This window comes from Mobula hypostoma, chromosome 1, assembly GCF_963921235.1.
Source record: "Mobula hypostoma chromosome 1, sMobHyp1.1, whole genome shotgun sequence".
NCBI classification, from domain to species: domain Eukaryota; kingdom Metazoa; phylum Chordata; class Chondrichthyes; order Myliobatiformes; family Myliobatidae; genus Mobula; species Mobula hypostoma.
The window spans coordinates 126,691,388-126,707,583 of record NC_086097.1 but is presented as its reverse complement, the minus strand read 5'-3'; the positions used below and the strand labels follow the sequence as shown (position 1 = coordinate 126,707,583).

The window sequence follows — 16,196 nt, the reverse complement described above, 5'->3', positions numbered from 1 at the left end:
ACAAATGCCTCCACCATCTCTTCAGCTACCTCTTTCAGAACCCTGGAGTGTAGTCCATCTGTTCCAGGTGACTTATCTACCTTCAGACCTTTCAGTTTCCCAAGCACCATCTCCTTAGTAATAGCAACTACACACAGTTCTGCCCCCGACACTCAAATCTCTGGCATACTACTAGTGTGACAGTGAAGACTGACACAAAACACTTATTACATTTGTCCACCATTTACTTGTCCCCCATTATTATCTCTCCAGTGTCATTTTCCAACAGCCTGATATCCTCTCTCATCCCTTATCTCTATTTATCCCAAAATAACAACTTTTGGCTTCCTCGTTTGTACTATTGGCAAGCTTACCTTCATATTTCGTCTTATCTCTCCCAATGGCCTTTTTAAATTGCCTTCTGTTTGGGATTTAAAAGCTTCATAATCCTCTAACATCCCACTAATTTTTGTTATTTTGTATGTCCACTGTTTTGGTTTTATGTTGCCTTCGACTTCCCTTGTCACATCATTCTCCCTTCGAATGCTTCTTCATCTTAGGGATGTATCTATTCTGCACCTTCTGAATTGCTCCCAGAAACTCCAGCCATTGTGTTGGCCATTGTCCCTACTAGTGTACCCTTCCAATGAATTTTGGCCAGCTCCTCTCTCATGCATTATCACTCCTTTTACTTCTATGTAATACTGTTACATCTGACTTCATCTTCTCCCTCTCAAACTGCAGGCTGAATTCTGATCACTGCCTCCCAAGTGTTCCTTTACCTTATACTCCTAATCAAATCTGGTTTATTGCACGACACCTAATCCAAAATTGCCTTTTCCCTAATTGGCTCAACCTCAAGTTGCTCAAAAAAAAAAACCATCTGGTAGGCATTTTACAAATTGCATTTCTTGGGATCCCACATGAATCCAATTTTCCCCAATCTAGCTGCATTTTGAAATCCTCAATAACCATCATAACTTGATCCTTTTTACATGCCTTTTCCATCTCCCATTCAGATTCTCCAAATCTGTTAGTCTTACTTTTTACTCTGACAGGAATGTACAAACTTCATCTCAAAGTTTCGCTTTTGAAGGCTTCCCATTTACCAAGCATACCTTTGCTAGAAAACAAGCTGTCCTAATCCACACTTGCCAGATCCATTCTGATACCATCAAAATTGTTTTTTCTCGAATTCAGAATCTCAATCCAAGGACCAGACCTATCCTTCTCCACAATTATCTTGAAACTAATAAAATTATGATCACTAGATGCAAAGTGTTTCGCTACACAAACTTCTACTAGCTGCCCCGTCTCATTCCCTGATAAGAGATCTGGTATCACACCCTGTTTGGTTTTCACCTCTGTATTGATTAAGGAAACTTTGCTGAACACATTTGACAAACTATATCCCATCCAGTACGGGAGTCTCAGTCAATATGTGGAAAGTTAAAATCACCTCCTATCACAACCTTATGTTTAATTCCATCTTCTGTCCCCTTCCAGTCATGAAGGATCTCAACCCGAAACATCAATTGTTCATTTTCTTCCATAGACACTGCCTGACACAATGAGTTTGTCCAGCATTCTGCATGTTAATTACAGTAATTATGCATCTTGTATATTATCCCTTGACAATGTTCCACCAAGCAACACAGCCACGTGAACAAAGTTTGCATCCAGTCAATTCCTCAGCTGTCAGATTGTGAATCAGTATGAATTCAAAGGGCAGAAAGGCCTCTAAACCTATTGTTACCACTCCTGAATACAATGATAAGATTTAAATAAGCCACTTCTGGCCAATACTATTTTGGAAACAGTTCACTTTAGAATTTATTGTCTAAGTCTTCAATTACCTATTTAGCAAGCTGCTTTCTTTTTGAATTAAACTTGTAATTGGTGAATAGATTGCAAAGTATGGTTGCTGTAGCAAAAACACACAATGTTTTACATACCTCATGAAGAATTGTAGTGGAAATTGACTGTGCCACTTGTCTCTTGACTGGAATATTCAGCAGTGTTTCCAGGCCAGCGCTATATGATGCTAATTGTAGCTCATAATCCTGTTCAATAACAAGTTTGTGTAAATCACTCATTTCATGATATTGTGAATAAGCAGCAATACTCGCTTCTTGGGCGACAAAAGTTTCCTACCTTTACAGATGTTGCACAGTGGTCTGCATGTTTTTGGTACTCTTCAACATCACTTCGTTTATTCTTTATTTCTGAGTGCAAGTTCTAATCAACAATAAAGCAAAAATGTTAACAGGAAGAAGTTCTTTTCAACAGGTATCATTCGATCTCAATGTATCAAAGGAAGAAGTAACCAAAGGGAAAAAAAAACACAATTTTGTCAGTTAGTGGGAATGGCGCCAAACTTTCCTGAGGTTAATCTCCTGCTAGCGGGTCAAACACAATGTGATGCTGTTACAAGAGCCAAAGCAGTCTTAATGACAGAACAACTGAAAAATGTTCTGACCTCTGAATAAGCTTGCCTGGCTTTTTAAAAAAAAAACACAATCATAAAAGTACTAAAGTGCACTTTTCAAATGTTAATTCATTTGATTAATCCTCCAAAGTAAAATGTAGGCTACCAAACACTTGCCTTCAGCTCCAAAGTGGCGTTGTGTCAGAACAGATTCCGCAGGCCGAGAACTGAGGAAGCCCCACAGGTTCATACACTACTGCTGCACACAAGTTTCACATTGGACTGCTGTTGTGCAATGGTCACTTAAACATGGTCAGCAAGGTTAGGATGTCATTATGTGTGCTGGAATCCTAAACACGATGGCACTAAAACATTTAAATGTAGAGAACTGCCAGTATTTCCCCAACAGAATCGGGCCCCTACTGGATTTAATTTATTTAGAAATACAGCACAGAACAGGCCTTCCCTGCACAACAAACCATGCCGTCCAGAAACCTACCTATATTTAACACTAGCCTAATCACAGGGCAATTCACAATGACCAATTAACCTACTAACCAGTACATCTTTGGACTGTGGGAAGAAAAAGGAGCACCCGGAGGAAGCTTGCTTATGGCACTGCCATTGTCCACATTTCCAATGCAAGTGGTCAAGGCCGAGTACGTGATTGGCAGTTTCGTGTACTCGTCACAACAGACACAGGTAGGGAAAGCAAAACTGTTACGAGCTAGAGGAATTCCCACCAGTTCCACGTCTGCTATCAGGTAGATCCCAGTTCTGCCACCTCAGAGCATGTGATGAAAAACCATTTTCACTTGAAAGTTTAGAGCTTAAACTTATGAACTGGTCTTATTTGGGTAATCTTCCACATAGGAGTTCAATGTTAGATCTACCAGCTAAGCCACAAATAGGAGCAAACCTTTTTCTGCTTTTCCTCAGACAATACTTCAGGTCATTACATTGTTATGCCCAAAGAAAGTCCTCCTTAAAGTAGTAGAACGTTTCATCCCATATTTGCCACCTCTCAAATGAGAGAGTAGGAAACATCATTGGCCTTCTCAAATTGAGGGGATTCCAGAAGATGCCCCTGGTTGCCTCAGGATCATCACTGACATTGCAAGATTAGCAAGTGTGAAGTCTCATTTCATCAAATTTAATTGGCAAACAGAGCTGAATGGTAGCGCCAGCCTCACTGCCCGGACACAACATCTGTGGGACTTGCCCACTTGCATTTACCTTTCCTGGGCTAACTGTCCCTTTGCACTAATGGGCACCCAGTGTGTTGGAGCAGGCTCCGAGGAGTTACTAAGTTTCTGATAGAGTAACTTGAAGTCTTATGTGTTCCTCCCAGGAACACCCAGTCTTGCACAGTTCAAAGCTGTTAAAGGATTTAAAAGCCATTCTAAAATGTTTGAAAAGACATTACAGACCTTATCAAATTTAAATAATTTTACAAACCCAACAAATTTCAAAAAATATTAATAAAAAACTGAAAAAACCAAAAAAAGAGACAAATTCTAGCACTTACCTTCCTCCAATACCAGTAACTCCATTAAGCTGAGGGGCCAAGTGCCAAGTGCATCTTTCCATTTCTTCAGTGCTGGTCTTAGTGGCAAGTTCCGTAATAGAGTGGGTAGTCAGATACAACTGCATCCAACTTCCAGCTCACTTCGGACTTATACCTGTCATATTTTCTTACAATATAACAATGGGCTGAATATCATCCATGCAAGTCTAAACCCAGAGCACTCCCACGAGTCCCATTGCCCTGCAACCTACAATATAATTTCTCACATTCCCATTAATTTCCTAGTGGCTTTTCTGTCACCAATCTGCAGAAGGGGTCATTTACAATGGCCAATCAACATGTCCCTTCAATGCAAGAAAATGCCAGAACACCCAGAGGATATTCATGTGATCAGAGGGAGAATGTTAAGCTCCAAATACAGAACCTGAGGTCAGGATTGAACCTGTGTTGTTAGAGCTCTGCAGAAGCAGCGCTGATTGTCGTACCATTGTGCCACACAAAAAGTGTAAGGCACGTGGAGTCCTGAACAGCTGACAGTCAGTGGAATAGCCCAGAAGCAATTGTCTGCCTAACTTGGTTCAAAACCACTTTTATTTTTTAAAAAAAAGTGCTTTGTTCTATCTCTTCAGCACATCATTTTTCTCTCCCTGCTCTCTCCTGGTTTCCATTTAATACAGCATTTACCCTCTGGTTTAGGTAAGGCACATCCCAATGGACAGACTCATCTTTTGTGTTGGGAAGCCAAGCTAAGAATTGCCTTGCCGACACATCACAAGCTCTGGGAAAGAATGCCATGCTGGATTAGATGGACAATGGTACAGGGTAACCACTCAGGGGCTTTCTAAAAGTTAGCAGAAATCAGCACAATAAATAGCCATCTAAGCTCTTTGGCCACAATCCCAAAATTCAGACCAATACTCAAATTCCACTTTCCTTCCTGTAGATAAAGAACCATTGATGAAACTGAATTTCAAATGTTCATTTCCCCGACCTTGGTTGTGTTTCCAATACACTGGCCTCAGGCTCCGTTTATAAAATGAGCATTTAAGCTATTTATCCTGTGCATTGAGAGATCAATCACTCAATCTTCTTGAAACAAGTCCATAAAGGAAAAAGTTCCTTTATTCCTCCAAAGAGAAAAGGTAGGATCACTAAGTGAAGGTTTAAATAAATAGTTTCGATAAATTAAACTAAAAAGGTTAAATTTTTTAAGATTAAAAAACTTACGAAACTGGTACCAAATTCATAATGATTGATTAATCATAGGATAAAGGAGCTCCTAATAACGAAGTTAAATGAAATAGTTTAAAAATCAATTTACAACCTAATAAATTGACAGTTTTGTTTGGTATAATTCCTCTTCATATTCACAGTATTTCTAAAACTGACCAATACGTAATTGCATTTGTCACATTATTGGCTAGAAGGGCTATTTTATTAAAATGGAAAGATGCCTCTGCTCCCACTTTGATACAATGGTTCTCTCAGGTGATGTTATGTCTTAGTTTGGAAAAAATTAGAAGTCGAACTTTTAATCCCAGATTTGACTTCGAGAAAAGGTGGGGTTCTTTTGCCCGTTATTATCATTTGACTTGAGTTAATAAAGATAGTCCTTTTCTGATGCTTGGGTATATGGACTTCGTTGGCGGTTTAATATCTTTTTTTTAAAATGGAAGCTTGTATGGCGCATAGCTCCGGGTTTGTGCTCCAAATGGGGTTTTTTCCCCCCCCTTTTTTTTTTTAAAAAGTTATTAGGGGTTTTCTCTGTTTTAGTTAGTAGGGGTTCTTTTTTTCTTTCTTTCCTTTCCCATATAAAAAAAGCTTTAACACTTTGTTTTTTGATTATTATTGATATACTGTTCAGCCTGGTTGATAGCTTAACTCTTATTCTACACATGGATACGTTGTCTTGATTATTTTGATGTACTTTTCCCTCTGTTGTTGATTTTCAATAATAATTAATAAAAAGATTTAAAAAGAGAGATCACAGACAAAAAATAATTAGTTTTTACTTTTTTTTTTAAAATGGAAATGTGCATCACTTCTCATCTCTCATATTTCCCTTAGCCCATCAAGTCCATGGCAATATTCATCTATCCCATTCCTTACTTATTGACCTCCCAACTATTCTCTCACAAGCCCATAAAGTAACATCCTAATGCTCCCACTGCCCATTTACACCAGGACAATTTGTGAATCTAAATGCCAGCACACCTCTCAGACAGGGGAGAAAAATCTATATGTCACAGGGTTACTGTGGCAGCTAATTAGAATTATTATCTGCGTTTTATATGGGATCAAATCATGCAATCTTAAACTGCACGTTTTGCTTGTCTGAACTACTTTGATTTAACTCCAATGAAAATTTGTTATAGCTGATGTGTAATGGTTACATGTAAATGCTTTGAATACCACAAAAATACCAACCTTTTGTTCATTTAGCTGCTGTACAAGGACATTTGTATCCTCACATCTGTTGATTTGCAACCCATCCTGTTTGCGTTTTGTTACATCAATCCACTTACTAAGCTTCTGGAACAAATCTCCATAGTCTCTGAGCTGTTTACGTTCTTTGTCTAAATCAGAATACCTGGGGATGTAAATAAAACACAAATGTTTAAATACTTGAGAACAGCAACGGTTCATATGACGTCGTTTCTTTGGCAAACTATTAGCCAATTGCTAGCCCAAGAAAATTTCTAACTTATAGAAATGTTTGGTCTTTAGAAGGAAACAGTTATCAGAAATCCAAACACAAGAGAAGTTACTTAAAGGACAGTCAGCTTTATGATGGAGAGTCTGATGTATTTGCTTTCCACATTCTACTCTCCGTTAAGTACTTGAGTGATCAGTGCTATTATCTGGAATTACCCAAGATACAACCCGTAGCACACACTAATGAGCTAGGCACTTTAACACCCTCCACTGTGTAGTTTCAAGCCAACTGGGATCCAGAATTTTATTTGAACACAAATATTGCAACCTTCTGGATTCAGTTCTGAATTTTCAAACTTCAGATAACTCACTTTCTCAGTCTATATCAGAACTTGGCATTTCTGCTGGAGGACATTCATCTGTGCTATCGGCTGAGTGCTCTTTCTCCAGTAGCACGGAATGACCTTTGTTTTACCTTATCTACAACTTCATACTAACTTACTTCGTCTCTTTCCTCGTCTTCAAGCTGAAACACTAAGCACTTCTCTTTCCAAATCACGCTGCCTAGTCTGTTGAGTGTTTCCAATGCAGAATTTTATTTCTGTTTTTCAGTTCTGGATTCTTCTCATGTGACTACAAAGAAATGCTGCTACAGTGCTTTTCTACTTAGAACAAGTGACCAACAGAAATTAATACATACTTTCAACTGTTTTTTTTAAAAAAGGTTTCCTCCACTGCAGCGTTTTTTTAAAATTCTTATTCACAAACTTCTATGAGATGATGGTCTCAAGCTTCTAGTCAACAACACAGAACAAAAGGAGCTATCAAAGGCCATTCACATGAGCATGATCAGACCTGGACTAGTCAAAACTAAATAGATCAGTGACAGAGGACAGTGTCCGAGATTGTGGCCTTCCTTCAGATTACAGATCACCCCCAGAGAAATGCACAGAAGTCCAGGATCTTGGTCAGATCTACCAAGCCCAACATGGCTTTAGCAAACCTGCATACATTAATTCAGTTGCAAGTGTGACAAACACTCTGATGGTGGAACTCAGCAGGTCATGCAGGATCAATGGATTGTCAAGTATTGACGCAGGGCCTCAATCCGACACATCAACAATTTCTGTTCGTCCTGCTTAACCCACTAAGTTCCTCCAGCAGTTTGTGTGTTGCTCCAGATTCCGGCATCTGCTCTGCTTTATGCCACCAGTTACACATGGTTTGTTTGCTTTCTACACCACCACTCGGATTCAAATCTCAAAGCCTGAGATTTTCCAGCTACAATCAAAGCCACAGTTACAGCACCACATACTGAGTTCAGTTGTCTGACTCAGCTGAGCTGTTAACCCTTTGAAAGGCAAGGCAAAACCCACACCTGCTATCAATTTCTTTGTAGATCCTCTGCCACCTGTCTGACAGCTGCGTTACTTTCTCATTGTACTTTGTAAGATCTATATCACACTTGTAGAAAGATGGCATTATGTCGTCATTGATGTGGAACGATTCCTGCATATTCTGCTGCATCAACGTCAACAAATTCTTCTTCTGATCCACTTCCATTTTCATTTTCTAAGAGGAAGGAGCAAAACAAAAGCTGAAGCACTTGCAGGTTATGGAGTTTAGCTCGTGGCACGTGTGTTGACAGAGGCACATCAAACTCCACTTAACTATGAGGAGATGGGCGGGGGGGGGGGGACAGAGAAGACATGGTGTGCAGGAAGTGTCCCACTCTATGCATTCTCATTTTCCAGAAATCTCATGTGAACTGACATCTTAAAGTGTACTCTTTTTTGAGTGAAAAAAGGGGCGGAAATCAGGTGCAGCTGATGTTATTTTTTGAAACAGGCCCACAGCAGCTGTAAGAGCTTGCCTTTATGGGGGTTGTTTATCCAGGGTTAAATAGAGAATTTATTAACTTGCTCAGTTAATAGAAAAACACTAATGTTACTTGAATTGCAAACCAAAGAACCACAACCAATATGTTGGCTAGGTTTAATGTACAGATGGCTATTGGAAGCGAATGGGTAGATCAAACTTGGCCATAACCACAATCAAGCTATTCACAAGCAAAGCACTTTTCTGACAAAGTGCACGAAGATCCAACTAGAAACCAGCACTTGAACTGGCTTTTAAAAGTGGGTAAATGGAACTATTATATTTTCAGGAAACAAATCTCAAAATGAGATCGCCAGAAATAATTATTACTTTTTGATCCCTTCTATATCACTTTTCAAAGTTTAGAAATTCTACATTCATCATTGCAAGAGATCAAACATCACTTGCACACAAAGGGGAATCATTTTGTTCTGTAGACGCAGACTTTATCTAAATAAGCTTTTGAAAGAGTCAGAAAAAGCGTAAACTTACGATTATCTGGATACATCCTGGCAGAGAAGTTTGCACACCTCCAGCAGAAATCAACAAATTTCAATGTGAAATGGCTGGAGAACCTGCCCTGCCAAATTATCAACTACCCAAAATAAACTATTAATTGCTCCCAAAAAGATCTGCAAGTAATACCATCAGTTCTGTTTACCCTCAGATTGTCTCTGTAGGATTCGATTTTCTCCAAACTCATTGGGACAGTCTCCTCTTCTGTTAGTCTTGCTTCATAAACTTTTATCAGATCTTCCACTTCGAGAATATTTTGGAAGAGTAACCTCAATGCTTTCATTCTAAAGAAAAAATAAATTTAATTGATATCTTAATGCAAAAATATCTGATTGCACAAAATTTTAGAACAAGGGCAACATCACTACTGATTGATTGTCAAAACCATTCCTTTTGCTCAAGTTGAAATGAAGCCATGAGAATATAACTTTTACACAACTATAATGGATTAAATTGCTCCAATTTTAACCCTATGTCCTCACAATGGGACTGCATGCATAAGTTCACTGCTTACTGTAAACCCTACCCACTGGATTTCCACAAATCACCCAAAAAGTTTCTGAAAATTTCAGCTACTTTCTTCCACTTCAAATTTCCATTTTTATGTTAGGAAGCAAAGTTTTGGAGGTGCTCAAATGTATAGAGGGTGCAAACACGAGACTAACCAGATGGTGAATGAACTTTCAGCCTGGTGTAAAGCAGAGGGGATGAATGCATCATCCAGCCCAATACTTTCCAAACCCACTGCTGGATTCTATAGCGAGCCCAGTGGTAGAGAAGGAGATCAGAGCCCTGGTGTCTGATATTCAGCGTATCTACAACTTCAGTCCAAGTGTGCAGATATTACACCACACAGAGTGTAGAGGGAGGGGGGTGATTCCACCAACAACACTCCAACCTGGTCCTTTCAGTCATAACACAATCTGCTGGATTGCATTAACGTATTACACACAATTTCTGCTACCGGTTTTGTTGAATTTTAGTATCCTGATCTTTTTGTCCCCAGGGCACATAAGTCAGTCTGTGAAGAGGAACTTTTTATTTTACATTAAGTGAATACTTACAGGGGCAAGAGAAGGTAAGACGAGTGAGGGCATCATATTCAATGCAAGTTTAAAATCTGGATCATCACTTGGAGGAAGCCAATTAGAAATTGCAAATTTTAGTGTCAACGAGAGTATCGTTATTTTCAGCTGAATCTTTAAATAACTAAGACACAAGAAAATAGGTGCAGGCGTAGGCCACCAGAACCCCTCAAAGCCTGTCCTGCCATTAATCTAATTACAGTTGATCTATAATTGCCTCAACTCCTTTTGCATGCCACTTTTCCACAGACCTTAAATTCCTTGATCTTTCATACATTCATCCACTTCTACCTTTCAAGATGATCTGGGCTCCACCACCTTCTGGGACTAAGGATTCCAAAGATTTACCACACAGAGAAGAAACTTCTGTGCACTCAGTTGTAAATGGCCCGGCTCTTACCTTGAAGCATTGTCCCCTTGTTTGTTACTCTCACTAGTGAAAACATCTCAATATCTACTTTTCAAGATGCATTAGGATCTTAATTTTTTTTTGAATAAAATCACCCTTCATTCTTCTAAACTCTAAGCAATACAGATTCAGTCTGTTTAGCCTCTCTTGACAGGACAAGGCTCTCTGGTAAATCTCCTTTGAATATCTTTTAATGCGATCTTATCCCATTTTTTTTTCCCAAAAAAACGTTTAGAGGACAAAGATTGTGTGCAGTATTCCAGTGTGGCCTCATGAACACCCTGTACAACTGTAATAAAAATCCCCATATTCTTAAATTCCACACCTTCTCTATGAAGGTCAAAATGTAATTTGCCTTAACTATTTTCCGAAGCTGCCTGCTAGCATTTTGAGATTCATGCACTAGAGCAACTAAATCCCTCTGAACTTTACTGTGTCAAAGGAAATCTCATCTCTAGAAAGGGTGACAGAAACTGTGCAGCATCTCAGGTTTCTTGAACACAATTCCTATTCCACTGTGACAGACAGAATGTATAGCTTGACATGTTACATGCTGTAAGAAAATTTGTGGAATGAAAAACTAGGAAGGAAAGATTTGAAACTGAAGTACAAATATCAGCAAACTGGCACACTGCTCAGCAGACAGTATTACATCAAGTGACACATTAAAAGCTCTTCGAAAGCTGTTTCACTCAACATTAAGTGCCTTTTAAGTTAATCTTCAGTTAGAAACAAAACTTCTATTGAAAGTGGACTACTTCAGCATCATCTTGACAATGATAACGTTGTCTCTAATTTATTCTATACATATATACACACACACAATTTTGTTTTCCATCTGTGGTAAAGTACCACACATGACAGAATTACTTTCTAGCCACTTAATATCAACATAAACAAATCAAGGTTCCCTGGGTGTTTCTCACAGGAAGAGTAGAGCGCAATTGTGATAAACAGCTGTTTAAATGTGCTCGCCCTTTAAGGGAAAACCCTTAAGAACTCTAAGGAAGCATTACAAGCAAGCAACCGCAGGGAAACTACAAAAATCTGATGTAAGTTAGGAAAAGCTGCAATGAATTGAAACAAAATAAATGCATTATTTAACATCAACATTCATCACAATTATGTTAATAAATTTCAGATATTTTTTACAACACTGCAATGTATACAGATACACACATTATATCCTCTGCAATTTCAAATTTTATTTTTATCTATAAACTTCCTCTCACCTCTCTAAATAGGCCGAGGAAAAGTCACTGCCATTCTTCAATCTTTGGCTTATTCGGCTAAATTCTGTTTCAAAATATGCTTTCTGATTGCTTGATGCATTCGGTGATCGATACCATTTATCCTGAAGGCTGATAAAGTCATCGTCAATTGTATTCAACTGATCTTGCAAAAGCTGTCAAGGAGAAATTCAAGGGAAAAAAAAAGAATTGAATAAAATTTTACAGCATTTCCGATTTTACAACAGTTTCCAGAACACAAGATACATTTCAAGTGACTTCAAAGTAAGCACTGCTCATGCAAGTTGATTTGTATACAATTTTCAGATACCAATGCCCAATGGTATTGCAAGGAAACTCACCTCCTTAGACATTTGACTCAACATCTCCAATTGCAGCTGGACCCTTGACTTACTGGCCCAGTCTATAATCAACGAGAACAAGCAGCAACACCTCCACCCACAATCATCTCAAATCACTACAAGGTTGTGTCCTCAGTCCTTTTACCTTATCCCCTGTACATTCATGACTAGGTGGCTAGATGCTGCTCTACTCCACTTGCAAGTTTTAAGACCCCCACCATAGTGGGCTATACCTTAAATAACAATGATTTAGAGTACAGGAAGAAGATAGAGAGCCTAGTGTCATGGTATTACAACATTCCCCCAAACATCAGCAAATCAAAAAGACTAAGTCACTGACTTCAGCAAGTGTGGCAGCCCACATGCTCCTGTAAACATTAACAGCACTGAGGTCACGACTGTGGAAAGCTTCAGGTTGCTATGAGGGAACATCACCAAGCCTGTTCTAGTCCAACCACGTGGACACTATAGCCAAAAAAGCACACCAGTGCCTCTACCTCAAGTGACTAAACTCAGTACATCCCCACTGACCGGCACAGAAACAAAAACCAACCCCCCCCCCCCCAGGCCCCCAAAGCCTGAAAGTGTCACCAGGCCGAAGGGCAGCTTCTGTCCTGTTATATGATCATCGACCACGACCCTTGTACGATAAGATGGACTCTCGGCCTCAATCCATCTCATCATGGATGCGCCTGCACTATACTTTTTCTACAGCCACGAACACTACACTCTGCAGTCTGTTTTTGCCCTCCCCTTACATCATGTCAATATACTGATAGGAAACGCTCTGTGCGGATAGCAGGCAAAACAAAGTTCTTCACTATACACTAGCACACGCGACAATAATAAACAATTTGCTAACTTGTTGAAGAATACAGTGTGAACTTAAATCGTAAAGTTCTGGAAACGACAAGCAGTTCAAGTAGCAGTGGTGGAGAAATAGCAGCAGTGATGGTAGACTGTCAGCTTGAAAATCTAAATCTGTTTATCCATCCACGGGTGCTGCCACGTCTGCAGAATATTTCCAGAAATTTCTGTTTTAATTTCAAATTAGCTCACTGTCATACACACTATAGTTCAAATGAAATTCCTTGCTCTCATGAAACTTAAGAGTAAACAGTATCTAGATTTCCAACATCTGTATTTTATTGACTTTCAACAGGATGAATTTATTTTGGTGAATTTCTCCTCATCAGCCAAAGAATTGTTAGCGTAGTTTCATAGAGCCTCTTCCTATTTCACATAACTGTCCATTGTACGGTGTGGAAAATCTTCCAAATGGTCGATACTCCTAAGCAAACCCTATACTGCACTCCAGTTACCTTTGATTTCAGTCCACAAGATTTGAAACAGAACATATTGCCTTAGATAACAATCGTTTACATGCAATCCATAAATTTGTTAATCTCTTAAAATATTTGATTGGATTTTTAAAAATCCACCAACACTTCTAAACTTCAATTTCAAATCATTACGGCTTCAGGATGATCTATTAGAGAGAGACAAACCATCTGCAATGGAACAGCCCCTCCATTCACCCTTCCTATACCCAACATTGAATGTGTACTTGTTCAGTACCAGTCTGGCATTTCTGATTCCCTCCGAGACAGTAAGCTCATGTGCTGTTAGCAATAGCTTCTGCTCAGGAGGCCAGTACATAGGAACTGTCTATTCACACAGACCAAACAGAAGTCACTTCATATTGCCCTCTATGGAGGTTGGCAACTTCATCCAGTTTAAGATGGGTTACAGTACAAGGGGTGAAATGGTTTGTTAATTAAAGCAGCTGAAGTGACAGATTTTCAAAGCATCACTAAATACTGTGCAGTAAGAATATAAAGTTTATAAAAAAGTATGCATATAGCTGAAAGAAATCCAATTTGCCTATCACCTAAAATAAAGGGACAAAGACTTGGTATTCTATTGCCGTCAAATATTCCAAAACACTCTCCTCAGCTAACACCACAACAGAAGATGACATTCACAATTGTTTCACGTCTTCTCTGAACCTGATCTATCACATGGCAAAAACATGATACTTTATTACGTAGCCATAAATTTGGGGGAAAAAGTCCTGTGCAAACAGTGAGGAGATTGCTGAAGACTCAATGCAAGTTTGCCAACGTCCTGATTCAGAAAATAGTTCAGTATTTCAGACCCAAATAAGCATTGCTTTATTCTCTTCTTGACCACAATTGAATTTTCTGACTCCTTTACTTAGAACAATACTTAAGTGATAATAAAAACCATATCCATCTGACTTATTGACAAAATGCTAATGAAGACAAAAGCTTTATTCAGAAGAAGCTTGGATGCCTTTTTGCTTCCTACTGGATTGTTGATTCATTAATACACAAAGCTAAAAACCAACTTAAATGAAACGAATTTCCTCTCCCTAACATATTATTTCGTAAAATTAATCGGAAGCAATACAGGTACTCTTATGCATAGAAAATTTGCAGTTTTTAAGTTAAGATTTTACATTCTAGTATAATTTCATTCTCACCTCTAACTCAGATATCCTCTCTGCAAACTCTTCCTGCGCATTTGAATCAATGAGGAGATGTATTTTTTCCATCATTTTGTTTTCATTCACCTCCAAACGATAACGTATCTTCTGGAGTTCCTGCTGGAAATTCAAGTCCATCCTTGGTGGTGGCGCGGCGTGCTGTGGTGATAATACCACCTGTGTTGGACCTAACAAGAGAAAAAAAACAACGCTTCGGTGAGAAAGAAATCAATCACTCCATGAAACAATCATCTCCATAGGTCACATTCAATCTCCTAAAGCAGCCAATCATTCTAAACCAGTGAAACATTTGAAAATGACAATATGATTTTTCTCACTTTGCACTCCCTAAAAATACAAAGATCATCTTGTTAATGGATTCTAGAAAGGACCAGGGGAATTTCACCCTTGCTCTGCACAGCAAAGAGGGAATGGCAGCAGAGTTGCAGGGCATTTTGTGTGTGTTGCTTGGATTTCCAGCATCTGCAGATTTTCTCTTGCTTGTGATTGGACATTTACAGAATATCTTGATTTGGAACTACATCAGAAAGTAGTATGGCCTTGGTCCAGTGTTCAACCTTTACACATCCAATTGTGTTCACTATGTTTGGGTAAATATCTAAATTGATCTCCAAACTCTGAGCAACAATCAAAAGAATCAAGAATATTAATGAGTGATAGCTGACAATTAAAATGCTGCAACTTCATTTATTCGTCATAAAGAAAGCAGTACCTTCAATAAATTAATAAGACAAAGTTGAGACAAAATTAGTTTAGACGGAATTCTCAAAAAAAAAACCCTATTATTGAAAGGTCAGAGGAGAATGGTCTGACTGGTTCAAGATGATAGGAAGGCAACAGTAACTCAAATAACTGTTTCGACAGTGGTGTGCAGAAGAACTTCTCCGAATGCATAACACGCCGAACTTTGAACTAGATGGGCTTCAGCAGCAAAAGACCATGAGCATGCAAAATCCATTCAGTGGCCACTATATTAGGAACCCCCTGTACCAAATAAGGTGGCCACTGAGTGTGGATGTAACAACAATGACCAAAATACCCAAAAATTAATTCAGCAATTCATTCTTTCCCTCAATAAGTTACAATAACCTGGATTGATCTCCAAACACTGACAACACCAGATCCAACAGTAATTTCTATTCATTTCATTGTTGGGCACAACAGCAAAGTACCACAGACCACTGTAAACATTACAAACCTGTGACACTAGTTCTCTTTTCCTCCAGATTGGTTACCATGCTCGTATAATGATTCTTGCTAGAGCTATATTGGTTCTCCAGTTTATGCTTGTCTGCATCAGTGAAGTGCTGTGAATCCTTGCTGAATGTCTGGAATGCTTTATAGTTCTTTTCCAAGCTTCTGAGGACTAACTCACTATCTTCCCCAGACATTGTCTGTAACTGAAAAAAAAACAAAAGATTACTTGCAAGTCATTGCAAATTAATACCTCCTACCTGGTCAGATGATACGCTTGAGTAGGAAATGAGAATTTTCTCATATTCAGGTTAAAATTGTGCAAAAGGGACTGAAATACAATCACATATTTCTAACAAGTTTCATATCTAGGGACGTGCCTTCTTTTGAGGGAGTCAAAAGA

The 16,196-nt window shown here is 38.8% G+C and overlaps 1 protein-coding gene across 2 annotated transcripts in view; it reads right to left on the bottom strand.

The window, feature by feature from the left end:
* LOC134350402 (desmoplakin-like) overlaps positions 1 to 16,196 on the bottom strand; it is a 66,948-nt gene that overhangs the window by 23,344 nt on the left and 27,408 nt on the right. For both annotated transcript variants that reach the window (XM_063055555.1, XM_063055564.1), the window contains exons 14-21: positions 15,798 to 15,999; positions 14,576 to 14,766; positions 11,711 to 11,883; positions 9,130 to 9,268; positions 7,969 to 8,162; positions 6,363 to 6,525; positions 2,134 to 2,217; positions 1,935 to 2,042 (exon numbers count right to left, since the gene is read on the bottom strand). In XM_063055555.1, coding sequence (XP_062911625.1) covers positions 1,935 to 2,042; positions 2,134 to 2,217; positions 6,363 to 6,525; positions 7,969 to 8,162; positions 9,130 to 9,268; positions 11,711 to 11,883; positions 14,576 to 14,766; positions 15,798 to 15,999 — 1,254 coding nt within the window. The remainder of the gene's footprint in view (positions 1 to 1,934; positions 2,043 to 2,133; positions 2,218 to 6,362; positions 6,526 to 7,968; positions 8,163 to 9,129; positions 9,269 to 11,710; positions 11,884 to 14,575; positions 14,767 to 15,797; positions 16,000 to 16,196) is intronic.